The 27565-nt window shown below is 39.0% G+C and overlaps 4 protein-coding genes and 1 pseudogene across 5 annotated transcripts; 1 reads left to right on the top strand and 4 right to left on the bottom strand.

Annotated features, from left to right (window-relative positions):
* Positions 1-477: 477 nt before the first annotated feature.
* LOC128735145 (protein aurora borealis) lies at positions 478-2644 on the bottom strand. Its single transcript, XM_053829641.1, has 4 exons — positions 2069-2644; positions 1791-1987; positions 1207-1732; positions 478-1037 (listed from the first exon to the last, which is right to left on the bottom strand). The coding sequence occupies exons 1-4, from the start codon at positions 2517-2519 to the stop codon at positions 478-480; spliced, it is 1734 nt and encodes a 577-aa protein (XP_053685616.1). The 5' UTR covers positions 2520-2644.
* Positions 2645-7833: 5189 nt separating this feature from the next.
* On the bottom strand, positions 7834-8437 carry LOC128737541 (probable 39S ribosomal protein L23, mitochondrial). Its single transcript, XM_053832208.1, has 2 exons — positions 8089-8437; positions 7834-8018 (listed from the first exon to the last, which is right to left on the bottom strand). Exons 1-2 carry the CDS (start codon positions 8380-8382, stop codon positions 7857-7859), a joined length of 456 nt encoding a protein of 151 aa, XP_053688183.1. The 5' UTR covers positions 8383-8437; the 3' UTR covers positions 7834-7856.
* Positions 8438-13802: 5365 nt separating this feature from the next.
* Positions 13803-14422, top strand: LOC128737536 (cytochrome b-c1 complex subunit 8). 2 transcript variants are annotated; one of them, XM_053832204.1, is made up of 3 exons: positions 13803-13820; positions 14002-14189; positions 14257-14422. In XM_053832204.1, the coding sequence occupies exons 2-3, from the start codon at positions 14036-14038 to the stop codon at positions 14349-14351; spliced, it is 249 nt and encodes an 82-aa protein (XP_053688179.1). In that variant the 5' UTR covers positions 13803-13820; positions 14002-14035; the 3' UTR covers positions 14352-14422. The 2 variants fall into 2 exon arrangements, with proteins under 2 accessions (XP_053688179.1, XP_053688178.1); XM_053832203.1 differs by lacking the exon at positions 13803-13820 and adding an exon at positions 13847-13938.
* Positions 14423-14475: 53 nt separating this feature from the next.
* LOC128735144 (uncharacterized) lies at positions 14476-16439 on the bottom strand (annotated as a pseudogene).
* A 2960-nt stretch (positions 16440-19399) lies between these two features.
* On the bottom strand, positions 19400-21371 carry LOC128737480 (uncharacterized). Its single transcript, XM_053832122.1, has 3 exons — positions 21288-21371; positions 20308-21157; positions 19400-20250 (listed from the first exon to the last, which is right to left on the bottom strand). The coding sequence occupies exons 1-3, from the start codon at positions 21368-21370 to the stop codon at positions 19441-19443; spliced, it is 1743 nt and encodes a 580-aa protein (XP_053688097.1). The 5' UTR covers position 21371; the 3' UTR covers positions 19400-19440.
* Positions 21372-27565: the final 6194 nt, after the last annotated feature.

Raw genomic sequence — 27565 nt, 5'->3', positions numbered from 1 at the left:
GGCGTGTCGGCTAAAAACCAGGTAGAGTTTTTAGTGGGCGACATTGCCTGTCAGGTAGAACGGGTGTTTGAGGTATCTCTGATACTCTAATGGTTGACTGACAACACAAAAGGAACCGGCATAGAGTTTTATACGCTATTGAGCAATCAGCTGGATAATCCAAAAAACGGACAAAAAAAAAGGATTTAAACCTAAAAGTGACGGCATGTTTAGATGGAAGATTGTCATTCGAAAATGGCACTAACATAAATTCAACAGTGGTACTAACACAATTTTATTTATGCAAAATTCTAAATTTAAAAAATTACAATACTAGCTAAAATACGTATCGGAAATAAATTGCAGGAACGACAAGAAATGGCATAAATTTCCTAAAACCGCATTGTTGTCCTGAGTCGAATTGAAAAAAATCCTATCCTAACAATAAGATATTCGCCGCAAAGAGGCGAAACAAATCTCATAAATTCAGCCGTTGTCTTACAGTCTTATGGAGCAACCGGCAAGATGTTGCTCGGCGGACGTCGCCGTTTTGTTGCCCGTTCGGTTGGGCGTCCAACCGCTGCAACACTCCGATTGCATCGAAACATCAGTCTCAAAGTAATCAACAGTCTCCTGGCTTCCGCGTGTTGTTTCATCTTCGTTAAATCCACTATCCATGCGATAAATGTTACCACGATTGTGCTTTCCATCGCGTTCCGATTTGATACCGGCGACTTTTTGTTCGCTGTCACTAATGTGAAGCAGAACATTTTCCTTTCCCACAGTGACGGCACTGAAGCTTCGTTGCTGTAATACATGTGCTTTTAATTGGTCCTCATCATGATCCTGTTCTTCTGCGAGACGATCCTCGTCAGAGTAAAGCAAAAACGAACGAGACAAATTTTTCCTGTTGCAACGTTTCTGCCTGCTGGTGTGCCTCAGCGGAGTGGTGGGATGCTGGGACATCGATGACGTGGATTGGGATGAACCGAGCACCTTGTCTTCGTAGGATAACTCTTCTTCGGTAAATTCGGTCGTTGTATCAACCAGTTTGTCGCCTGTAAAAGAGGAAGCAAGCAAGAAAAAACAATTGAAATTTTAGTTAGCGTTGCTGGACTAGAGCATGTTGAATATCAATGAAATCAAAATCATTCAAATAAAACCTATGGTTTCTTTATTGAACAAGAAAAGCTTATAAATTATGATATTTACCGCGCAAACTTTCGCTTAGATCGACCGACATGTGATGACTGGTACCACTGCAATTTATCTGACTGAGGATGCCTCCTGTTTTGGGTTTTTCGGGTGTGCTACGGTATATAGCATCGTGGTCACAGTCCGATCCAGGCAATTCGGTTGAATTCGTGGCAGGCCCTTTCAAGGGCGAGGGCGACGTCGAGCTCTTAGAAATCGGAGACAGCGCACCGAACGATTCCTTATCTCTCTGAGCAACTGAACTGTCGGCTACGACTGGACTGATAGAAATATCCCCTGGAGAAATATAAATTTCTTGAGACCCGAAACATCGCGATCGTTTCAAGTTTTGCACAGATTCTCGATCCAGTTCAGGGGTAACCGGTGCGGGGCTCAAGGACCGCAGGTCTATTTGGTCAAGAGAGTCCTCCCCGTCTGATTCAGAACCAAACGAACCTTTCATACAGTTAAAAAGCTTCCGCCTCAAAGAGGCATCTCTTGCGTCGTGATCAATGCTGACCTCCGATTCATTCATCCTCTCATTCGCCTGTTGTTGGTCCTGTAACAGAATACAGTTGAAATAGTGCAACCGCTGTTAAAAATGTTTGACTACTTACATCGTGATAAGTGCAGAAACGGGCCAGGAGTTCTTCCATTTCTTTGGGTAAATTCGGTGGGAATGTCAGTAAGGTTTGAGCAATTCCATCTCGTTTCCGTTTTGAATTACGGCTGTCTATGAAACTGACGCCGGAAGAACTTTCACTTTTTAGTAGTATTTTTTGCTTACGTAGCTGGCAGTCTACTGGACTAGGAACTGGAGAGTAACAAAAAAAAACGACCGTTAGTTTAAAAAATTCTTCTGGATAATTACGTACTCGGGTTTACAATTGCATACCTATATTATGCTCTTTAAAGTAGGTACTAATTGCCGCTTGGGCTTTAGCTTCCAATACTGGATCGGGAGTATCCATGAACTGCGTTTCATGCGGTTCTACGTTGGCGGGTCCCAGATACGAAACCTCATCTATTGTCCATTCGAACTGCTGAGTGCTCCCACTCTGTGGGGTACTGGGTCGATGAAACAGTGACGGGCTGCAGATTAATGGCAAATGCAACCGATCCGTTAGATGAGCCTCGAACGGATTTATTACCTTTCCGTTTACCAATCTGGAAGGCGGGGTTTGAATAACCGGCAGTAAATTGAATCGGCTGCTATTGGCTGCCGACCGGGACAACGAGGTAGGAGTGTACACTGCTACCGACGGGGAACCAGTGGTAGATTTACGTGCCACGTTAAAGGCATTCTGGAATATCTTCCGCGGGGTCAAAAATTTCTCCTCATCCATTTTGACCGTTGAACACAACTAAAGCTTCCTAATATTAAACTAAACGGTTTAAAACTCGTAATCACAGCCTTTTCATTTGCAGTTGATAAATTATTCACTACCTACTTAAAACATTAAGATTCAATCGTTCGTTCGTTCTTTGGCTAGCCGCGCACTGAGAAAGTCGTTGCCGTCGGTTGTGATTCGAAATCAACTCAACTGTAACCGAAATCCGTTTGTTCTTCAGAACGGATTTTCCCGGCCTTTAAAGAGACGAAGAAGAAACATATCGACCTGATTGATTACCTACTGTTTTGACGTTTGTTAATCGACGAAATAAGCCGAAACGGTTTTTTTGAAAACAGGTTTGTCGACTAATTTCTTTCCGGCGCTATTCACAAAAGACGCTCTTCAAGTAGTGTGAAATGTCGACTAACATTTGAAAAGGGCGGATAAGCCAACTGTTAAACAGAACGAGTGAGTGTTCATTTTCCTATGCTGCTCCAGCAAAAAATAACTCTCACTCGTTCTGTTTGACAGTTGGCTTATCCGCCCCTTTCAAATGTTGGTCGACACATGTATCCAGCTTTTTACGAGTCATAATGGCGGACGTGTTCGCAATATTTGAACAGCATTTTTGACATTTCCCTAATACATCGCACGTTTTATTTCTGTACATTCCTTTAGTTTTACCGTGAACACACGGAAAGAAAACTTGCGATGTATTAGGGAAATGTCAAAAATGCTGTACAAATATTACGAACACATCCGCCATTATGGCTCGTAGAAAGCTGGATTGCTGTTGCAGCTCAAAACCGTAATAATCCAATGAGATTTAAAAAGGTGTGGCAGATGAAGACATTTGATGGTGTTAGTAGCGAAAAATCAGAAAACGACGTCAAACTACACTCAAAAAAATATAAACGTATATGCTATTGGGATACACTAATAAAACGGTGCAATAGATTATACCCGTTACAATTTATTATGCTACACATACAAAGTATTATTTTCTATGCATCAAATTGACATGACGTTTAACCATGATCCTTATGTGTTCCACACATAACGCAAATATGCTTTACATTTATTACGGATTACGTAACATCTCATCACCTATCACATAAATATTTACCTTTTAATGGGTATCAAAATTAATATTACGTTTCCGTGCATATAAATACAAACAGAATTTAATATAATAAATTATGAATTGCAACGTAATATTCAATGATTAAAACGATAAAATGTAAGTTGATAATTCATTTGCTGTATGTAATATTACATTGGATGTGATATTAAATTATAATAAAGAATAAAAATATAATTTAATAAAATATAATTATTAAATATTATTTTTTTCTTTATTTTTGGGATATTATCAATAAATTAATATATAATTTAATAAAATATAATTAAAAACATAATTTATAACAAGGCCACTCCAATGGTCCATATTGGTGGGCTGCAATCTTTTAATCAAAGCACTTCGATCAAGCTGGCCACTTTAGCTTTGATGTCCTGTTATCGCAGGGACCTGCTGAAGATTGTGCGGAGAACGTAGCGGGCAACTTTATACGAGATGTGCAGGATGTCTTTGGCGGAAATGATACCATTGCCTACGATTTTCCCGAAGTATCACCACATAGTTGTGGAGATGTAGCATACATTCCACCATTAAAGTTGTATTATAAGACTGTGTGAGAAAAAAGAGATCAAAATCATATATTTTCCTTCTGGAGATAAAATTACTTACCTGATGATGAAACTTGTGATAGGATTTGCTGCTAAAGTCATTAAACGACGGTTGATTCTTAATTTGCGATGCTACCGTGTTGGATTGGTATACATTCTCCCATTTTCATCATGTACTTGTACTTTTTGGTCCTCTAGGATGTTTTTCTGTACGTTCGTCAACAGTGCATTTTTGGTGCGCACACAATCAATTTTGCTGGCAAATGTTAAATTTGTTTGGTTGGCACCTGTTAGCACAACGAATTAGTAAATCTATTATCTGCGGTAACGTTCCGGGAGTCCTCCAAATTTCCATGCCAGTATTACATTACTCATCCAGAGCACTAGCACTGAAGAATTGCCTCCAAGAAACATCACTTGAATCCAGAAAATGACAAAAGAATCAACAGCTATTATACTGAAAGCAGCAAGAACAACAAACCGGAAAGTCGCAGGGCACCACGGACCAAAAATGAATTTTGATTAGTTATTTTTAAATTATTATTACCTAAATCAACCTATCAGCCCGAATGAGGTTGCTGATTGATACAAGAGATGTTTTACGGACAATCCGAAACCGAAATATTGACGAGGATGTATTTTATTTACAACGCGGGGAAAAACGGAAAAGCACTGACTGTACTCGCGCTGCGCGGTCTGACTTGACAATGACGTTTTCGGTAACCCTTTAAAAAATGTGGCAACTCAATTCAGTAGAAATGGTACCGAATGAATTGGATTGGATTGGCGATAATACATTCCATAGATGCCACACCGAGCCACACATAAGATCAATATGTTTTAAACCATTGCACGGATTTGTAATGATTTGCTAATAATAGTTATAAGTTTAGTCAATTAAACTATATGCCTTCATGTAAAATGCTATTTAATACCATAGGCATTTAACTAATATGTTTTATGGCAATTAATTATTATTTGAACAAAAGAAATAACGATAATTTGTTTACCAAATGCATTCTATAAAATGAACTATTAACATGTGTTTCATAGTGAAAATAAGTGAAAGTTATAGCGATGTACTTATAGGATGCATGTTTGTTTTGTTTACGTTTAATATTCATTACTACATACACTCAACCCCCGTTAATGTGAAAAACAGCTCGTTCATATTGGGCGAGTTCATTTTTAATCTGAATATTTGGTAACTCTATTCATTTTCACACACGCGCAAGACGCACACCCTATGAACTTGTTTTGATTTGACGAAAACAAACGTTTTGAAAGCATTTCAAACATGCGCGAATTCTAAAGGTTCGGTTTGTAGAAGACGAAATTGGCTAGGCAGTTTTGACTAAAATGGTCTATTTTGAGTGCTGGAGAGAGGTAAGTTGCATATGAGCTATATTGTCAAAGCTCCTGAGCAAGAGGAAACGCATTAAGATTTTTTGCTTTTTTTTAATTTGCTGGTCTACTTTAACGTCGATTGTGTGTGACGCTTGATCGGTTTTTAATGTGAACGCATTCATACCACCGGGGTACAGATTAAAAATGTTCAGATTAAAGAAGGTCATACCAACGGGGGTACACGGTATAATGTAAAAACCAATGTAAATAAATCGTAATATTTTTCCGGTATGCTTTGAATGTTCCGTGCATTATTGATTTCAAGAAAAATAATAATAATTGATGTGTTATGGGAATCATGATTCAAAAGTATAAGGGGGATGCTTTGAATTTATATGTAGTAGGATTACGGATTAAGTAATTTGTCGGTATAAAACATCCCAAATCTTTCACATGAAACAGATTACACGTTGTAACATGAATAAAACGTTTCGAATTTTTTGAGTGTACAAAAACAAACCGCGTCGGACAATGGGGTTTGTTTTTGGAGTTTGACGTCACGCTTCATCGTGATTGGTCGATTTACGATTCCACCCACACTATGATGAAATTTCATCATTGCACTAACACCATTTAACCAACTTTGCCACACCTGTAGATATCACCTTGGTAATAATCGACTAGCGACATTCGGTTTTATTCACGGTCCTGCTAGGCAGTCATGTTTTTACAGTCAACATCTAACCATTTGCGTAAATGAAACCGCGTGTTCACGGTAAAACTAAAGGAATGTACAGAAAGAAAACGTGCGATGTATTAGGGAAATGTCAAAAATGCTGTTCAAATATTACGAGCACGCCCGCCATTATGGCTCGTAAAAAGCTGGATAGAGCTTGCTAAATTGCGGTTGTGTTGGTGATTTGTTTTCCCCCAGTTTGAAAAACGTCATGGAAAAACCAACAGCAGCAGCAACAAATCGCGTGTACGTATACGCGGCATAGTGTGCGTACGGTAGCTGTCAGCAATCTCAATGTGTTTGACCCTAGTAGCTGGTAGGCAGCCATGTTTTCGATGCCACCATGTTAGCGTTAACGTAAACGAGAAATCATATATTCGCCACTCTTCACACAAGTTAGCTCTTCAGCTGTCAATGGGGCCCACGACTCCTGAGCCCGCCTGATGTTAGCTCTCGTCAACGCAAAGCAAACGAGATAAACGTGCCAGTTAGCTGGTTTGACCGTAGCCAACATCTACTGCCGGCGTGGGTATTACAGCCTGAATTCGTTAATTGGGCCACGACTGCACTCCAGCTGATTCGCTAATTGGGCCGACTGACAGTTGTTAGAAATTTCTAAACTCGAAAATTCCATACAATTTTGACATTCAAGTTGTCACATAGCCCAATTAGCGAGCACCCAATTAACGAACCGCCCAATTAACGAACCACCAATTAACGAAACTTTGCTGTATTTGCAAAAATCTGCCTAAGATTTAAAATAATACCCATCTGCTAGTATACCGGCTTTGCAGAGTGAAAGGAACAGAACGTTTTGCGGTGTCACTCTGTCTCATTTACGCAAATGGTTAGATGTTGACTGCATAAACATGGCTGCCTTAGCAGAACCGTGGGATTAACGAATTCAGGCTGTATCTGTTTTTATGGCAGCTCTGCTGGGGAAACATCGAAAACATGGCCGCTTGACAGTTTGATTACAAGATTTTTTACCGTTATTCTATGAACGAAGCGGACTCGTTCGAAGATTCGATTTCTTGAAATTTTACGTTAAAGATTGTTATGTATGTAACTTATACAGAGCTTTGAAATATTGGTTGCTTACAGAATTAATATTCTCAAATAATGAAAAAAGCTAAACCATCAAAAATGAAAGTTAACTTAGCCGAACGGCTAGTGATGGCGGCGCAAGCAGACAGGAACTGCATTTGCAATCGAAAGTCATCTAACATTCAATGTCAAAAGTGTAATTTTATGGCCATTGGCAGAATACAAAAAATATGCCCGTCTCACCCAAATGTAAGTATGCCCGAATGGATTGATTCAATTTTTACTGATTCCGCTTGGCGGCTTCGCGTTTCCGCAGGTTCTCTACTTAATGGATTTCGCGCATTGTCCGAAATGTTTGCAAAACGTTCGTTTTCTTGCAGAAATGCAATCTACACCTGACAGAGCCAGTACCATTCAAACCATTCAAATTTAAACTTTCAAAATTTCGTTTCAATGGAACTTTTCGGTTCATTTGAATAAAGCACATACAGTGCATAATTTTCTATTAAACTCTACTAGCAAATGCGTTTATTTTATATTGAGAACCAGCCGGGGGTACCGGGCCTGTGCTTGTTTTTCTCCAGATACTTTTTGTGGTTCTTCTTGGCTTCATCCAGCGATTTTTTGTCGTCCTCCAACTGTTTTTTGGCTTCCTCGGGAAAGAGATTTGGAAATTCAAACTTTGTATCTTTGGGCTACAACCATGAAATAATACAGGAATAAGTTTTTGTTTAACCTAATTCATCAACGCATGGTAGAACTTACCAGTGTAACATAAGCAAGCTTGGTGTCCTCTTCCTTCGTAACATAACCCATCACTTGGTCCCGTTTTGATTTGCCCAGTGCTATCCGCGTCCGGACGTCCACCACTGGAACGTTGTAGATCTTCTGCAGATAATTCTTTACGTCGTATTTGGTCATTTCCATAGAGCAAGCAAACTGTACCACGTTTGGTGGTTGCTCGTGTTCCGGCCGAATCAGTTTAAGCCAAAAGTTTGGTAAAAACACTCGCAGCTGCGGATTGCCTCGCTGATAAATCGGATACCACCGGGTGGACATGGTCGGTATCGAAATTATTGGGAACTAAACTATTGGTAGATATTGAGGTATTGAATAACAACTTTTTTGTTTATGTCTCTGGCTGTGACACTGTAAAAAAAATCAACACTATATGCTGACAAGTAGAAAATGACAGCTAAGGGATTCTATAATGTGCCGACAAAAGCGATGAAATTTAAGCCGACAATTCAAGAGCAACATTTCAATAGGGCCCAAGTACAAAATATAAAAAAACTGGTTTTTTGGTTATATTTAAAGCTTTTTTAAGTATCTATAATAATACCAAACATCATAGCGATTTGAAAACTTTATGAGTCTTAAAAAGCAAATTTGAAAAAGCCTTATGTGAAAACTGGCAACAAAGTTTTCATTTTGTGCCTTGGGCCTTTTGTATGAAAAAGCCTATACGCAGTTTGTGTTTTGTTTTGCATTCGGCCCTATTTTTGTTGTGGGATTTCTACGCATAGTGGCGAATAATCACTGGCCATCTCCGGTTAAGTACGTTTAGTAAGTAATAAATACACAATTTTTGAATTTCCGTTGGTAATCAATTGTTAACAGTGCAAATTAAATATTTCAGAAACAGCCAGTTCTGCAGTTGCTGCTGCGAAGATGATCCCCGCCGTACAATTGCGCGAGAGACTCGACGGACGACCGAAAAAACAATACGATGCTACCTCAAGGGGTCGGTCACTCGGCACAGCCGATTTTATGTTAGGCGACTTGAAACGAACCGAGCTGTGCCGATGCTGTACCGAAAGTGCCGAACTGCAAGATTTGTTAAATTCGTTAAAATCTGATAGATCTGGCAACCGTGCGAGATGATTTTGACAACTGGCAGTGCTCCCATTTCATATGTAAAATTGAACCGGAGGTGTGTAAAGCCCTATAAATGTTATTTTTATAAGGCTTTAGAGGTGTGCCGTTTGATATCTCTGCAGTGCCGGGGCACTATGTGCTGAGTGTCCGACCCCTTGTGCTACCTGCATAAATAACACGGTCATTCACAGACACGACATGTTTAGTACTTAAGCCTGCGCGGCAACAAAAATTTAAGTTAATTTTCGGTTTACACGAAAAAAACTATTTCGCTGTATATATATATATCACCTGTGGAGGAACCGGACAGAGTTCGTTAGTAGCGCGCCCGAGACGTTTACTATCGCTGAACTGCCAAGGCGTGATGCACTTGCACGCTGTGGTGAGTTAGAAATGCTAAATGAATGAACTGCTGCTGCTTCACACTACCAATAGCGACTGCCGCACTGCCGCACCTCACGGGTAACACGTCCCGCTTCACAAACCTGTTGAACGGTGGCAGATTTGCCGATGAAATTAAACCCCAACTTTTCTAGTAGAAATAATAAAGCTGATCGGTGTCCCAGTTACGAATTTTTAACCTTTTCTAGCCATTGCGCTTCAAAACAACGTGATAAAAAAAGGCCAAGCGCGAAACGCTGTTTAAAAACTGGCCCAACACCAAAATCATATCACCACTGACAGTAAATAAAAGCCTCATGTCAAAGGCCCCATCAACAATTGATAATCAAATCAGCCTTATGAAAAAGTCGTATTACCGAATGATCTCCGAAAACGGCCAAACGCATATTTTTGCAAATTACAAAGTAAATCAATGTTTTTTTCTGCTAGTTGTTGCATTACACATTAAACTATTATGTTTTTGCATCATAATGTGACATTCAATTCTAAGCAACACTGTTTATATCAAATAAGGAGTTAAAAAATGATGCTCAAGTTTCAACATCGATTTTCTCGAAACTGTCAGTTTTGACTTCGGCCTATTTGAAATGTTGCTCTTGAATTAGTCGAGGTATACCGTTTTGGGGGTAGTTTCAAGAAGCCGATACAGGGAGCGGGACACGGTGCGAGATTTATGACTGTGATAATCATTGAGCTTGCTGACGTTTATCGTACGCACACATCGACGCGCGATTTGTCGTTGCTGTTGTTAGATTTTACATTGATTTTACACGTTTGTTTTTGTTTTTCCCCAGTTATACCCCGGTAAAAAAACATACGTTTGAGTGATAAACGATCAGTTTTTGTAGCCTTTTGCACTGGGCTTAGCAAGCTCTATGGTAAATCGGGGTAGTCTAAACTACAGATGGTAGATAATCTACAGACGCGCAAAGAGCGTGACATAAAACACCAATCGAACCGACAAATCAAGACACCAAACGAGCAAAGTAAACAAACTTGTGTTTCGTATAGGCAGAGAAGACTACGTTTTGTAATCTACCTGAAATGTTAAAACTTAAACTATTGATTTACTAACAACATATGAATTAGTTACCCTCGATATATCATATAATACTTTAAAAAATTCAATTGTCTTGTTCAATTTGCAAAATATGTGTCGTAATTCGCGAAGTTCCACGGAACATACCTCGCGATTCACGCAACTTACTGCTGATTATAGGAAGATTGATCCAATTCTGACTGGTTGCCAAAACTGTTTAAATAAAATAAACAAAAAAAGTGTTGCCGAATTGGTAATTTTTCTCTTTGCGCGTCTGTAAATGGATCATTGTAGGTAGCTTTTGCTCATGCTCACCGCTAGATGGACACTAAAGCCGCACGTGGCATATTTAGAGTAAACTTTAAGGCTGATACAAATTACACGTCATAATTTCTTGCCGTTCCGTTGTTGTTGACGGTTGATAACGGTTAATCTGAACCGGTCTTTTTAGGTGGACCAATCAGATTGCAAGGCGGTTTGACAGTCGGTCATAGACGTTCGTCGAGTGTGTTCTACAGAACATGTCTATGTTGGAGCCATCTGTGAAATTTTTTAGCTTTTTCAATGATCCATTATCTACCGTCTGTAGTCTAAACAGGGGCAAATGTGCCAGAATTGCTAATGACCGGATTGTAGAAGACAGAAAGTCAGTTTGAAAATTACAGGTAAAAGCCAATTTTGAGTGCTGAAAATGGGTAAGATGCATATGACTTATATTGTGCGCGCATTCCCTTACTGGACACGACGGTTGAAACAGTCGTGTTTCTGAACGGTCGTAAAAAGGGTCGTTTTTAGCTTTTGACAGATAAAATGTCAAATTGTGTCATCATCGCTGTTTCATTATTGGAACCAATCGAGCAAAGTAAATAAACCTAGGAATTACCGTTCTATCAGAAGAAACGGAATGAAATTCAGCATGAAATGAATTTGTATTTTTAACGCCGGTTTGCCGAAATTTCATAGTGAATAAAGCGTAGTTTATCCTTCATTATCCAAACAAGCAATAACAAAGCAATAACGTTCGTATTCGAAAACAATTTGTTTAATGCTTTTGTATTTTGTTTAATGCGTTTGTATTAACACGAAGTCACGATTAAGGTTGCGACAGAAATGCAATGAGCCTGTGTTGCCAGTTATGGCGATAAAACATTACGAACTGTGTTGCCAATTTAGTCATTTTTTTACCTTTGGAACGTTTGAAACAGTACCTGAACTCCCCTCGGAATCCATCGATCAAGTAAATGCACAATAGCGAATTCATAAATTAACCTGGCTCAGGTCGATTAGCACTCAGTTTTAATCGCAGTGCTATCAAAGCGTTCATAAATTAACCGAGATTGCATTTCGGTTAAACTGACAGCATTCAGTTTGAAGCGCAGGTTAAAACTGTCTAGCGTTACGGTTTACGGGTCGATCTGTCAAACTGCCCGTATCGTTCATAAATTTCGGGTACGAGTTAGCACGAACCCAGGTTAATTTATGAATTCGCTATTATATTCACTCAATTTGTGGTCCAATTTTGCGGTCGTTCTCGTTTTGAGCCCACGACAAATCCTATACCTCAGATAAAGTTTTCGTGACGCGTACGCACTAGCTGAAGTTGGTAACCAATAGGTGAATATGTATTATTGTGTCTTGCAGCAATTTTACGAGTCCTACGCAAATTCATATTTTAATAATACGTATCCTATACTTACCAAACACATTGAAAATATGTTTGTGAAGCGAGGAGAGGTATAGTGGCGAGACAAAGATGACTAATTGATGGTTCAAATAGCTAAATTGCGAACGTGTGGGACACGCAGAAAATAATCAATCCGTAATGTTAGACAGTTTTAACTTGCGCTTTAAACTGAATGTTGTCGGTTTAACCGAGCTGCAATCTCGGTTAATTTATGAACGCTTTGACAGCAGTTCGATTATGACTGAATGCTAGTCAACCTGACCCAGGTTAATTTATGAATTCGTTATAGTTTCAGCATGTAAAGCGGTAGCGAGGTAGCGAGCTGTGATTCTCGTCACATAAATATGGTTTCCTGTCATTGGCTTGTTGAAACCTCATTGCTGCTTGGCAAGAGAAAACAAATTTCACTTTTTTGCTTATTTTTTATCGGGAAAACTTATTTGCCAATTGGGTACCATGAACGATGGTAATAAATGAGCGCCTACGATTTTTTCTCGAGCTGTTTTCTTTAATGCTGTGAAATGCTATATAAAGCATTTTACGATGACAGCAGACACTCTTTCCTGTGTTGGTACTTGACATAACGCAAGGAGCCACACGAGAAATCAATATCAATATCAGCAGTTGAGTTTGCTGACGTTTGCCGCACGCACACATCGACGTGCGATTTGTTGTTGCTGTTGTTAGATTTTACATTTATTTTATACGTTTGTTTTTGTTTTCCCCCAGTTATACCCCGGTAAAAAACATACGTTTGAGAGAAAAACGATAAATGTTTGTAGCCTTTTGCACTGGGCTTAGCAAGCTCTATTTTGTCAGTTCGTAAAATGCTCCTTTCACAGTACAGTACCACCCCGCTAATCCGACAAATTTATGGCCGGATTAACGAATTTTGACTCGATAATCCGGCAGTCAAACTAACGTCAGTGGGGTTTTGAGATATCGTGTTGTTTACATCCAGACGTAAACAACTTTGGAAATTTCCGAAAAAAATTGTCGCAAATACGCAATAAATTTGTGTTGTACTAAGAAATGCTCAATTTAGTCTATAAAATACTTTTGAATATTTGTTTAGCTTAGAAATGAGCGCAAGATCGTTAATCTTTTGAGAAGAGTGATGAAAAATGGTGCTCCTGGCAAAATTGAACGCAGTTATAAGGAGCACCATTTACCCTTCCTATTTAGTTGGAATGAGTAACATCTTGACTCAAATAAAGACACCCAATGAAAGCAGTGTTCGGTTGAATGAAGCTATAAGTACAATGCTTTTTTATTCGGAATTTCCAGATTAGCGAGATCCGGACTATCGAGTCGTTGGATTATTGGGTGTCGGATTAGCGGGGGGATACCGTACTGAACTCGCCTTTCTTTTGAACGTTACGTAATAAATCACAGTGACTCAAATGTGCCGCAGCTGTTTTTCGGTATAACAGGCAACCCCAATTGGCTTATTTAAACGTCAGTCAAATCGTAGTCAGATTTTGCGAAGAAAAGGTTTGTAAAAGATTGATTTACAAAATATAATTTTCAGAATAAATAGGACTGTTATATGAATTTAAAAGCAGATAATTTGAACGTTTAGTTGTTCAATTCCCAGAAATAAAAGCGCCAAGTGATATTTTTGAACCCTTTAATTTGTTGTGATTTGGTTATGTAACGAAGTTCTCTTTTCCAGCCGACAGTTCTCCAGCAAACGATTGTCATCAGCAATGGGTCATGGATTTGGCGAACTGGCTAAGGTGCGCGGCATCGTAACCCACAAAATTTCACCCTTCGAGCAAAGAGTGTTTGCTAACTACTTCAGCAAGACGATTCCCAACACGCTCCGGCGGATTCGCTCACAGATCTTCATCGTAACACCGCGTAAGAATCGCACTGACAGATCATCATTGTCGCTCTTAGTTATGTCGCTTCTTGTTTTTACTTGCAGCATTCATTATGGGCTATATGATTTACAATTATGTGGAAAACCTGCACACCCAGATGAATCGCAAAAACCCAGCTGATTTCGAAAACGACTCGTAAATAATTAGCAAGCTTAGTGACGCAGTGGAACTTTTGAATTGGAGTTAGCTGGAATAAATCGAATGATCTATTAACAACTGTTTCTTTCCAACTTATATTTATTACGGCAATCAAAACAATTTGTTTATCGCTTTACCAAACTAACATATATTCGCCAATCTTTAATTGGTTCCAAGTTGCCACGGCCTTGTTTCCAAGTTTTATATAGTTGTTGTAAAAGCAGCCCATCAAAATGAGGACCTAACGAAGCATCTTCAATAAGCAATCGAAAATACTTTGCGGATATTTTGATAAGCTTATGCATTGCTGCAAACAAAAAAGCCAGATGCTTTGCCCCAGCTATTAGTTCCGATGGATAGCGAATAGTGTGAAAATCATATTTTTTAGTATTGACCATAAAAGCTACATAGAGCAGAAGATCCGCTTCGAACAGGTTGATTGTCTTATTCTCTATCAAGCAGTACAGTGTGATAACTGTGAGCAGATAGGGTTCCGGAATTTGCTGCAGTGTTTTATGGTTCAGTGTATCTGATGTAGTCCAACACAATAATCGTATTTTAGTTTCCTGTAAATTGGCTTGATCCTTCTCGTCAACGGAAAGAAGTTGGTTCATGGGTGGAGGAACATCCTCGGGAAACACAATTGGGTGTTTTTGGAGAACATAATCGGCACCATGATGCATTTTAATGAACACATCCCAATTACGACGATCGCGTTGGTGGTGATATAGGATTACTCCTGCCTGTCGCGACGTAACCTTTATAGCTATGCTTGGAAATTTAGCACCGACACAAGGTAGACGTAAGTCTTGAAAGTTTAAGATTATTTCTACCGGACGTCCACTTAACAACACTTGATAGAGGAATGGTTTCGACGTATCCAAGAGATCATCAGCGTCTTCAGAACTATGTGCATTTTTTTGATAATAGGTCTAAATAACAAAAAAATTAAATATTATATAGATAGATAGATTTTAAACTGCCTACCTAATGTTGTAGTAAATACTTACCAAATCGTAGAAATCTAAGCTTTTCTGGACGCGTTGACGTATGTCGTTTTCAGGGCTTGTGAAAACTTTCTTTACACAATTTTCTACCCATTCTTGTTCGTTTTCAACGCCCGGTAGATTTCGCACAAAATCAGCCAGATTGTAAAACTTTCTAACGTTTGGCCCCAAACTAGTGTGGAAATCTTTCACTTCTTCATACTGGACCACATCGTTTCCACCAAGTGTTGCGAAAAGTGCCATTTGTTTATAACTTATCTGTAACTTCTCAATCAGTGCCCTCCGATTATATTCACAGGTAGTGATATTTTCAAAATTGATATCTTTTGATGACCAGAAACGCCAGCTACCTTCGAAAATCATAAAATCAGTATCATTCGAGATGACTGCCAATGCTTGAACGGAAGTGGCAAAGGCGGCCAATTCTTGGTCACATTCGCGATCCATCGCCGTACGAACAGGACCAAATCGTTTCGCTATTAACTCGTAGGGATAATCTGAGATGGCCGGAATTTTGGTGCGAAACTTTCTAACCAGATCATGTAGCCTAATCGGATACCGCCCTCGTTCAATGGCATCTATTATCTTAATAGTATATCCCAATATTTCTGATTCTGGCGTTTGAACCATGTCGTAGTTTTACTCTCCTGTACTGGACCATCACGATAGAAAAACAGTTCTGCTCCGAATTCTTTCAACCTTGAAAAGAAACATTCCAGCATGAAGGCGGCCTGGTCATAGCGACCGCCACAAAGCACCCCGGCTAAGTCCCGATCACACACGGGTTTGTACAGGGACATGAGATCTATAACAATCACCGGAGCTGAACCGTTGGGGATATCTGAGGATTCGTATTTTCTGTAAATAAACAATTTTATTAATTTATTTCCCGCCACTTAATCGAAAATAAAACTTATTTTGCTCGGTCAATAAACTTTTTATGTTTTAGGTAAGATATTTGAATTGATTTCGTACATTACCTGATTTCATTTTCGATACTAATTTCAAAAATACCATTGGGAAGCTCTCGACGAATGAACGTGTCCAACTGTCTTATTCCCATCGTAGGTGAACTTAATAGAATGTAATGCGAAGAATATTGGTTTTTCCGTTAACTAGCATTGACCACAAAATTATCAATTTCCTTAATTATCAAGATGCTTAGTGCTCTATACTTATCTCCTTGATTTCCTTATCTCTCTGTTTTTCTTTGTTTGCATCATATCAAGTGTTTACTTCCAGGTTCTATATAGAATTGGAAGCGTATCCAGCTTTTTACGAGCCATAATGGCGGACGTGTTCGTAATATTTGAACAGCATTTTTGACAATTCCCTAATACATCGCACGTTTTCTTTCCGCGTGTTCACGGTAAAACTAAAGGATTGTACGGAAAGAAAACGTGCGATGTATTAGGAAAATGTCAAAAATGCTGTTCAAATATTACGAACACGTCCGCCATTATGGCTCGTAAAAAGCTGGATAGGGACAGTGTGAATATTATGTACTGCAATTTCTGCAGCGCAGTTCAACTCAAACGTTAAATTCGTTTTGCTGTTAAATTTGCCTGCAAATTTCTGCTGTTTCTACAGAATGGAATTTATGGAGAATCAATCAATAAGGCAGGCTCTAAAATTAAGACTCCAAAATTTTAGACTATCGTTCTTTCCGAATTGTTGATACGTTATGATCCTTGTTATTGCGACATTTGCCCCTATTTAGACTACTCCGATTTACACGATTATCACAGTCATCTCGCACACGATTTCGCTCAAAGAAAATAAAGTGAAAAAGAAGGGGAAGAAGGAAAAAGAAGTCAAACTCATCAGTAGTAGAGTGACTATATACAGAGTGGCGACAAGTCATCCCAAATGTATGCAATGCGGGTTTTTCAAGGCTTTTCTTTCTCTTTCCTGCATACGCGTTGGATAGGTCGTCTGCTCGATTGGAATGACACTGACAGATAATTATCATTCCAATTTTGACATTGTCGCCACTCTGTATATAGTCACTCTAATCAGTAGATCAAACTAAAAGCCACTCTAGTGTCAGATTAACAGTGAAAAATGCGGTACGTTGCATTAAATGATTATCACAATAGTCTAAATAGTCATAAAAGGGGCAATATCGTTCGTATGATGAACTCTCGCAACACGTGCAAAGGAATTTCAGTACACTGAAGCAAATAATTTAGTTTCAATAGGTTTATTTTCACACTGATTCATCTAACTCGGCACGTTTCCTACAATCCTGATTGCAGGTGATTTCCACCCAGGTAACCGCTAAGCACTGAATTAAGCTTGAAAGCTGCTCTAAATTTGCAAGTTACATGCTGCCAGATATAATTCAGCATTGTCAAAGCATAGCAGCTTTAAAATGGCATTCTCAATGCTGAATTAATATTTACTTGAAGCATTATGAAAAGCTGATTAGATGCTCTAAGCAAGCTTTATTGCCGTTACCGGCATCAAAAGAGATTTTGAACACTGCTCACACTTGCAGGAAATCTTGCGAACGTACGCGTGATAACAGAAAAAATGCTTCCCTCTCTTTTTGTCTTACGCAAAATCCTGCACTGCCGATTGAATAAACATCAACACGAATCTATAGGGCATATGCATACGGATAATATGCAAGAAATATTTCTATACATGTATGCCATCACATAAAAAGAAAATAAAAGGTAGGTAATTCTCCCAAAGCGCAACTTATGGAAGATATGTGAAAAACAAAATCTTTCCCTCCATTCCGCCTTGATAAGCAAATCAAACATCCGAGTTAAGAATTTCGGTAATTTAAGTAGAGCTATTGGCAGCTGACTCGCAACTACCGTTTACAGATCAACTGGTAAAGGCACAGGTCTGCTAGGCAGCCATGTTTTTGCAGTCAACATTTAACCATTTGCGTAAATGAAACAGCATGACACCGCTATACGTTCTGTTCGCTTCACTCTGCAAAGCTGGTATGCTGGCAGATGGGTAGTATTTTCAAATCTTAGCCAGATTTTTGCAAATAATACCCACGCCGGCAGTAGATGTTGGCTACTGTCAAACACATTGGGTAGGGATATAGGGTTGCCAGTCCCTTGGGTTCAATTCTAACCGAAAAAGAAAATAACAAAAAGCAATCTTGAAACGTCAACAAAGTACGCCATATACAAGCATAACAGAGAGGGAAGATAAAAAGGATGTACAATATATTTTTCGCATTTTTTTTTTGACGTTTTACCGTTACGCAACAGGCGTTACGTTTTATGACTTTTGTAAAGCTCCAAGCACTAATGTAGCCGGATATTTCGCCAAAACTGGCTTTCTAGCAGCTTTTTATAGGCATATTGAACTATGCTGCACGATATGGTGTGTACCATAGGCTAATAAAAAGCTAGATTTCTGCTTCTTTAAGTGCTCACTGGTTACTTGGGCAGTAACGGTTTCGAACGCTTCAGTTCTTGAACGGCATAAATATGGACGACTCAGAAAGAAGTGCCGGGCTTTATTTTTGCTGTTATCTATTTTCCGAAAAATGGTTTTCGGATGCAGTTTCACTCTTGAAACCGATCATGAGCCTTGGCTGAAGATTTTCGGAAGGAAAGAGGGTATCAGTTCAGTTCAGTTTACACTGCAAATCGTCTCAAACGTAGGGTATTTAAACTCCTTTTCTACGAATGCAGCATCCCAAACGACTGGATGTTCCAAACTGATGAATTCTAGCAACAGATCCGACGAAGACTACGTCGTCGGTACTGTACGAATCAACTCGGATATAAAAGCAATCCGCTCTTTAAAAGGACTTGAGTCTGTTGTGCAAGTTGGCTAAAATACCGAATATCACATTGGCGATCCTACGCGAACGGAACATTTTTGTTTTGTAGTTGATGCGGCGATGAAGGTTGTTGAGGTAAGCAAAATGAAATTATGGAGCATGAATAGAGAATTGAGATTTGCAAGCGGTTAAACAAAAGCAGTGTTAGGCTCGTTTGCATATCGAATGCAGGTTTGCAGAGAGTTTTGACGCAAGCATAGAAACCATACTCATATTTATAAATTTTCTAATTCATATTTATAACGAGATTAAAAATCACTTATTTACCGCACCCGCAAATTAGCATATATTCGCCAATCCTTAATTGGTTCTAAGTTGCCACGGCCTTGTTTCCAAGTTTTATATAGTTGTTGTAAAAGCAGCCCATCAAAATGAGGACCTAACGAAGCATCTCCAATAAGCAATCGAAAAGACCTTGCGGATAGTTTGATCAGCTTATGCATTGCAGTAAACAAAAAAGCCAGATGCATTGCCCCAGCTATTAGTTGTGATGGATAAGGAATAGTGCGAATATCATAATTTCTAGTATTGACCATAAAAGTTATATAAAGCAGAAGATCCGCTTCGAACAGGTTGATTGTTTCATTCTCTATCAAGCAGTACAGTGTGATTACTGTGAGCAGATAGGGTTCCGGAATATGCTGCAGCGTTTGGTGGTTCAGTGTATCTGATGTGGTCCAACATAATAATTGCATTTTAGTTTCTTGTAAATTGGCTTGCTCTTTCTCGTCTTTGGAAAGCAATTGGTCTACAGGTGGAGGAACAACGTCGGGAAACACAATTGGAAAGTTTTGCAGAGAATAATCGACATCATGCTGCGTTTTAATGAGCACTTCCCAATTACGACGATTATTTTGTTGGTGGTACAGGATTATTCCTATCTGCCGCGCCATAACCTTTATAGCTATGCTTGGAAACTTAGCACCGAGACGAGGTAGACGCAAATCTTGAAAGTTTAAGATTAATCTAACGGGGCGTCCAGTTAACACTTGGTAGACAAACGACAGTGACGATGTCATTTCCAAGAGATCATCAGCGTTTGCAGTATTATTTGCACTTTCTTGGTAGTAACTCTAAAAATAAGACAAATAAATTTGAATCTAAACTACCTACCTGTAGTAAATACTTACCAAATCATAGAAATCCAGGCTTTTCTGGATGCGTTGACGTATATCGTTTTCAGAGCTTGTGAATATCTTTTTTATACAATTTTCTACCCATTCTCGTTCATTTTCAACGCCCGGTAGATTGCGTACAAAATCAGCCAGATTGTAAAACTTTCTATTGTTTGGCCCCAAACTAGTGTGGAAATCTTTCATCTCTTCATACTGGACCACATCGTTTCCACCAAGTGTTGCGAAAAGTGCCATTTGTTTATAGCTTATTTGTAACTTCTCAATCAGTGCCCTTCGATTATATTCACAGGTAGTGAAATTTTGAAAATTGATATCTTTTGAGGACCAGAAACGCCAGCTACCTTCGAAGATCATAAAATCAGTATCATTCGAGATGACTGCTAGCGCTTGAACGGAAGTGGCAAAGGCGGCCAACTCCTGATCACATTCCCGATTCATCGCAGTATGAACTGTACCAAATCGTTTCGCTATTAGCTCGTAGGGATAATCTGTGATGGCCGGAATAATGTTGCGAAACCTTCTACCCAGATCATTTATCGGATATTTTCCTCGTTCAATGGCATCTATTATTTTCATAGTATTCCAATATTTCTGATTTTGGCGTTTAAGCCATGTTGTTGTTTTACTCTGTTGTACTGGACCATCACGATAGAAAAACAGCTCTGCTCCGAATTCTTTTAGTCTGGAAAAGAAACATTCCAGCATGGTGGCGATTTGGTTATAGCGACCGCCACAAAGCAAACCGGGCAAATCCAACTCACATATGGGATTGTACAAGGACATGAGATCTATAACAATCACCGGAGCTGAAGCGTTGGGAATATTGGAAGTTTCATGGTAGTTTCTGTAAAATAATGCATATATCTATTAATTAATGAATACGTTATCGTATAAGCGACATAAGCAAAAAATGACCTGGTTTCCACAGTTAACCAATTCTAAAGATATTGTATTTATTTAATTAAGTACATTACCTGATTTCATCTTCAATGCTAACTTTAAAGATTCCATTGGGAAGGTCTTCACGGATGAACCGGTCCAATTGTCTTATTCCCATCGTAGATTGACCATAAAACTATTGATTTAAACGGTGCTTGAATATACCTTTACAAGCACTGCTTATTTCCTTATCTCTCTGTAACTGTTAACTTTATTCTTTTTGAGTGTTTACCGTACCGTGTTTATATTTTTATATTTTATTTTGATTTTGCAATTCTACACGCTTAAAAAATTTAACCCGCGAATGAATAAGATTAACTCAGAAATGAGTGACTTTCAACTCCAAAATGAGTAAAAACCGCCTCATTTTGACAAAAAGTGGAACAGCCCAAAAATATGAGTAAAGGCAATTTCTCAATTCTGAGTAGTTTAGGCACAGAGAACAGACATTTATCTTCATATAAAATTTTGCTCAAATAGTGTGTAAACTTTTGAATAAGACACTAGCGACATCTCTCTTACGGTGCACCAGTCGCGCAACATCCGCGTTGCCAAATTTTATATAGTTTCTTGTTATATACCGTGTACCCCCGTTGGTATGACCTTCTTTAATCTGAACATTTTTAATTTGTACCCCGGTGGTATGAATGCGTTCACATTAAAAACCGATCAAGCGTCACACACAATTGACGTTAAAGTTGACCGGTAAATTAAAAAAAAGCAAAAAATCTTAATGCGTTTCCTCTTGCTCAGGAGCTTTGGCAATATAGCTCATATGCAACTTACCTCTCTCCTGCACTCAAAATAGACCATTTTAGTCGAAACTGCCGAGCCAATTTCGTCTTATACAAACCGAACCTTTAGAATTCGCGCATGTTTGAAATGTTTTCAAAACGTTTGTTTTCGTCAAATCAAAACAACAAGTTCATAGGGTGCGCGTCTTGCGCGTGTGTGAAAATGGATAGAGTTACCAAATATTCAGATTAAAAATGAACTCACCCAATCTGAACGAGCTGTTTTTCATATTAGCGGGGGTTGAGTGTATTACATATTCGAAATACTGGCAACTCTAACGTCAGTTACCGTAGTAACGGTTGTTACGTTGCTCGACTTTGTTTATGTTATTATTTGTTGAACTCGGCTAAAGATTGTTAAAAGAAGCCAGATAGCGTTTCAAGTATTTTTTATTCTGATAACCTAGGACAGAACGTGCCATCTGGCTTCTTACTCTTCTTGTCATTATGACCGCCATCCCGATCGAATATTCTTTGTACACTCTGCACCACTGTTGCCTGCACATATTGTTTTGAAAATAACTTCGTTTGCCGAAAATCAGCTCCCGAATACGCCACAGTTAATGCGACCAAAATCATGTTTTGCATTTTATTTTGAATATTAAAATTCGTGTACAAACAAAACTAATATAAAACCAAGCATAGAACTACAGAATACAAAAGAAATTAAAATTCGGAAATAATAACTTATTGGCGTATTCCCACTAATGAGTTTCAGCAACACTGAAAGCGATACCGCGTCATATTTTCCAGTCAACGGTTGCTCGTTACTATCAGCCAATCAGAAATTGGGTCAATTTTGGGCCAACGCCGCGGTTGACACTTGGCACGTCCTGTCCTAGCTGATAACGTGAACGTGATAATTCCGCATTGCATCGTACCATTCTTTTGTTAACACCGTCTAACGTCCCCGAAGCAGCACTTGCAGTAGCTTTCTCTGGGCACCTTCCAGAAAACTTTCCGTATTGCTGCGTCGATGTCCGGTGCTGCAGCCTTTGGATTTATTCATTGATATCTCGGAGCTGGCAATCGCTTTATTCATGGCATTTTGTCAGTCTGTGCAGTGTACAGCAATGACTCTTGACGCAAAATTCGTAACCGCAATCACCCTCGGCGCGGGCGAACGGAATTTACCATTTATCGGTGTTTTTTCGGTCTAAGAACCAGTATTAAATTCGATTCATTGGCGAGAATCATGTGCAAGCAATTTCGCTTCCTCCATTTTCCTAGCTTCATTTTCCGAAAATGTAGAAAACTGGTTATTCATAAAAACAGTTTGTCGAAAGGGTTAACAAGGAATCATTTAATCGTTCAGTATTCAACAATGTGATAAATGCTGTTTACTTTTATTTCAGGTTTGATAGATTGAGTAAGCAATATGTTAGTTACTGTAGCAACTGTTGAATGCTTTATAGAAAATGTGTTACGAATGCTTTGATCAGCAATGCCTTTCTGTGATGTGAGCGCCACACAACGGGAGCATTACCACATACTTTCAAAATGGCGGCTGATCTTTACACACCCTGGGAGATCAAGATGAATGTCTGTTCTCTGTGGTTTAGGTCGACCTCATAACTGCGTTAAATATACTCGTAATTTGTGTAAGTACTACTCAGTTTTGGGTGAAATGGCACTCATTTTTGAGTAAATATCAGGGGCTTGCGATGGTTGCCATGTTTTTGTTGCCAACATCTCAGCACTACAGAGTGGCGACAAGTCATCCCAAATGTATGCAATGCGATTTTTCCAAGGGTTTTCTTTCTCTTTCCTGCATACGCGTTGGATAGGTCGTCTGCTCGATTGGAATGACACTGACAGATAATTATCATTCCAATTTTGACATTGTCGCCACTCTGTATATAGTCACTCTACTCAGCACATCTCGAGAAGGTTGGCAGCAAATTTACCTGTCAGACGGGCGCTTTTCTTGCAATAGCGCCCTTCGTTAAGTCGACTGTCAAACACCGTTCGTTAAGATAGGGATAGCACCCCGCTGGTAAATATTGCTCATTAATGAGCTTCCACGGTGGAACTCATAAAAGGAGTAAGAGTTACTCAAAATAGTGTGTAAAATATACGCATGTTTTGAGCTGTTCAACTTTTTGTGAATGTGGGTCAAATTTTTTAAGCGTGTAAGGCAAAATAGGGATGTCAAACTTATCGATAGTGTTGATGTTTCCGCGAGGTAACAATATCGCTATAATTTTTGGATTAACGATAATTATCGATATTGTCAAGAATTTGGACTGACCTATTGGAGCAAAAACTGCCGCCGTGGCGGTACCTGCTGCGATGGTGATAAAAGTGATAAAACGAAAACAAATGTCAGATGCGGTATATTTCTCAAAAAAATTTCAGTAAATTTAATTTTTAACTAGTTTTCGATTGAAAACCAAACGTTATTAAATTTTCATCAGGTTTTGTAAGAAATTTGCTGTTTTGCAAGGTATTTTAATAATACCTACTTTTAGAATAGTGAATGGATCATTGAAAAAGCTAAAAAATTCCACAGATGGCTCCAGCATAGACATGTTCTGTCAAACACTCTCGACGAACGTCTATGACCGACTGTCAAACTGCCTTGCAATCTGATTGGTCCACCTAAAAAGACCGGTTCAGATTAACCGTTATCAACCGTACAACGGAAAGGCAAGAAATTATGACGTGTAGTCTGTATCAGCCTTAAAGTTTACTCTAAATATGCCACGTGGGGCTTTAGTGTCCATCTAGCGGTAAGCATAAGCAAAAGCTACCTACAATGATCCATTGAAATAGTATAAATTTGAAGAATACTTTGAAAGCTGCTGTGGCTACTTAACTAGTCGAATACAACAGTGATCCTTAATCGGTTTTTGCGCATTATTGGAATGTTTTTCTACTTTGCAAAACCTTTATATGTACTTGTTTTGTACCGATTCAAGTCAAAGTTCTAGAGATTTTATCTTTTGTAGTTACAACGCTATAGGGCTGCAATGCCGTTGATAGCAAAAAAACGCTCTTTTTGCTACCAACAGGGTCGCAGCCCTATAGCGCCTTAAATACAAAAGATAAAACATTACTTTTTTCTGCAATATTGCAGATAAACTAATTCTACAAGTGTCCCATACACCACTTTTTCAAATTTTGCTTGGCTGAGTTGCTGTAATCAAAAGAGCAAAATCGAAGCGAAAAGTGTATGCCAAGTCTGCCTATAACCAGAATACTCGAACACTTACCATTAATTCCAGCATCCGAAAAAAAAACTACGGAAATGCATCATTTTTCGACCTTCTAGGGTAGGGTCCGCTCTTAAAGAGGTGTGGAAGAAGAAGACAATTCATAGAATTAGAAGTGAAAAATCAGTAATGGACGTCAAACTCAAAAACAAACCATCTCAGACAACTGGATTTGTTGTTAGAGTTTGCCATTCCTATATCCACATTATACAAGTATTACCGAACAAGTAGAGAGTCCAAACGAAGCCTGAGTGTGCACTAAATTGTCCCCAGGTCCATCGAATATTGAAATACTGGGGGATAATCGGGATGATAAAGCGAAAGCAGTCACCAGCGACATTGGGCACCGGCTCATGAGCGGTTTGAACAGTAAAATGAATGAATTTGTTCGATATAAATATCGAGGAGGGGTATGTTTTAGTTTTGACGTAGGACTACGTCTTATGGCAAAGTTTGGCTGGGTAGGGTGTCATTCCAAATGATCTTTCTCGAAAAGTGGTCAGGTTTTGAACGCTAATAGCTTAGCGGTTAATGAGATTTCGGATGCACCAGGAGAAGAGAACGCGAACTACTTTTATAGTTTTATATAATAGGAAATCACGTTAGAAATATAATGCGTTTGAACACCTTTAAAGTTTTGAAACGAATGAAAAGAATTGACATTTGTCATTACGCAGTACTACCAATTGTACAGGGCAAACCTAGAAATACTCAGAAGTGAGAGATACGCGGAAGCAGCCATCTTGGGAGCCAATCGAGCAGCGAGAATTGTCAAAAGGGAGCCAATCGAACACGCATACTGTTTGCTTAAATGTTTGATTAACAAGTATTGAAATAGTTATGAAATCTACTTAAGCTATTGTCACGCACCTTGAATATTATACTCGGACACAGTGTGTATAAAGCTTTGCAATGCATTTTACACTGTTTAAGTTGAAAGATATATCGCTCTATTGTGCAAAATTGATGTGAATAAAACTGAAGCGGATCATGTTGAAAACAATCAAATCACACTGCTACAGAATTTTGCTCCGCAGCAAGTGCTGGCAGTTTTTGTACACTGATGCCAAATCGTTGGCTTTAGTTTCCGCGTATCTCTTACTGTGAGTATTTCTAGGCAAACCGAGCAGTGGTTGCCATCTCAACAGCGGTTTCCCGATCAATTTTCAGTATTTTTGCACAAATCGATCGGAACATCTTCTAAGAATTGGCTCAAATGAAGAATGCTATTATTTCGTAAGTGTACACTTTTGAAAAACTGAAAATAATGATGCATTGTCCAACTAGAAATCCTCGCACCCTGATTGGTCGAAGAAAAGCCAGCATGGTTTGCACGTGTTATGTTTGCTGTTTGTAGCAAGAATAACACTAATAAACTCTAAACGTCCAAGTTCTTTCCTTCCTCCTTTTCTTCGACTCCCGTTAGAACTCTACAAAACTGGTAAGGAACCATTGACAAAGACATCGCACTGAATAATTTCCAGATTTTGGGAGGAGGAGTGGTTGGCAGATGTGTTTTGTCCCATATACAGAAAGGGCGTTCGGCTCAATTGCATCAATTACCTCGACATTACGCTGATCTGACCACCTACAAGGTGCTCTTCCAGATCTTGTTACGTCGCTTATTCGCAATGGCAAGAGATTTCGTAGGGCAGTATCAGGCGGGTTTAACGGGGACTAGTGTTGCTACGAAGTAAATTTTCATTCTCCGATAAATCATCCAGAAATGTCGGGAGTACGTTGTGTAGCCATGCATCATATTTTTATGAATTTCAGGGCAGCATACGATACTGTCAAGCGCAAACAGTTATTAGAAAGATAATGCACATCGATCGCCCAGTTAGCGTCAAGGTACGATGCTGGTATAACAAGCCTTTCGTCGGATGTTCGAATCTCGGTACTGCTGGAGTCAGCAGGATCGTTGCATTAGCCCCGTAATTGCCTTGTACTCTAATAACCAGCAGCGAAGTTGGTCGATAAAGAAGCGTCAAGTCTTAAAGACGTTTATAACTCAAAGCATTTTTCACGAGGGGTTCGGGACAAAAATACGCAGTTGATCAAAGCTGCCTGACTGTTTTGCGTTTGCGGGAATTTCCATTATCAAAGAGCATCGTTGGTTTAATTATGATGGTAGTTTTGTCTCAGAAGTTCTGAGTTGTTGAATTACTTGGCTATTTTTTTAACTGCATTTCTTTAGTTCCAAGGTAATCCACGATTTGGTTTACTATCAATGACTCAAATTAAAATTCCATCCATAACGATGCGGTTACAGTTGCGGTGAAAGCGTGCAACCATTTCTCACTG

The sequence above is a fragment of the Sabethes cyaneus genome, chromosome 2 (genome assembly GCF_943734655.1).
Source record: "Sabethes cyaneus chromosome 2, idSabCyanKW18_F2, whole genome shotgun sequence".
In the NCBI taxonomy this organism is placed as follows: domain Eukaryota; kingdom Metazoa; phylum Arthropoda; class Insecta; order Diptera; family Culicidae; genus Sabethes; species Sabethes cyaneus.
Note: the sequence above shows the minus strand (reverse complement) of the source record. Positions and strands in the feature narration are given on the sequence as shown.

Bases quoted from the DNA above. Each gene is read 5' to 3' on its own strand.
- LOC128735145 (XM_053829641.1), bottom strand. From the start codon at position 2,519: ATGGATGAGGAGAAATTTTTGACCCCGCGGAAGATATTCCAGAATGCC. The intron at 1,988-2,068 runs GTATGCAATTGT...GTTACTCTCCAG, and splicing joins CTTTAAAGAGCATAATATAG to TTCCTAGTCCAGTAGACTGC. The intron at 1,733-1,790 runs GTAAGTAGTCAA...ATTCTGTTACAG, and splicing joins GTTTCTGCACTTATCACGAT to GACCAACAACAGGCGAATGA.
- LOC128737541 (XM_053832208.1), bottom strand. From the start codon at position 8,382: ATGTCCACCCGGTGGTATCCGATTTATCAGCGAGGCAATCCGCAGCTG. The intron at 8,019-8,088 runs GTAAGTTCTACC...TCATGGTTGTAG, and splicing joins AGCTTGCTTATGTTACACTG to CCCAAAGATACAAAGTTTGA.
- LOC128737536 (XM_053832204.1), top strand. From the start codon at position 14,036: ATGGGTCATGGATTTGGCGAACTGGCTAAGGTGCGCGGCATCGTAACC. The intron at 14,190-14,256 runs GTAAGAATCGCA...TTTTACTTGCAG, and splicing joins GATCTTCATCGTAACACCGC to CATTCATTATGGGCTATATG.
- LOC128737480 (XM_053832122.1), bottom strand. From the start codon at position 21,370: ATGGGAATAAGACAATTGGACCGGTTCATCCGTGAAGACCTTCCCAAT. The intron at 21,158-21,287 runs GTAATGTACTTA...ATTATTTTACAG, and splicing joins AGCATTGAAGATGAAATCAG to AAACTACCATGAAACTTCCA. The intron at 20,251-20,307 runs GTAAGTATTTAC...TCTTATTTTTAG, and splicing joins GCCTGGATTTCTATGATTTG to AGTTACTACCAAGAAAGTGC.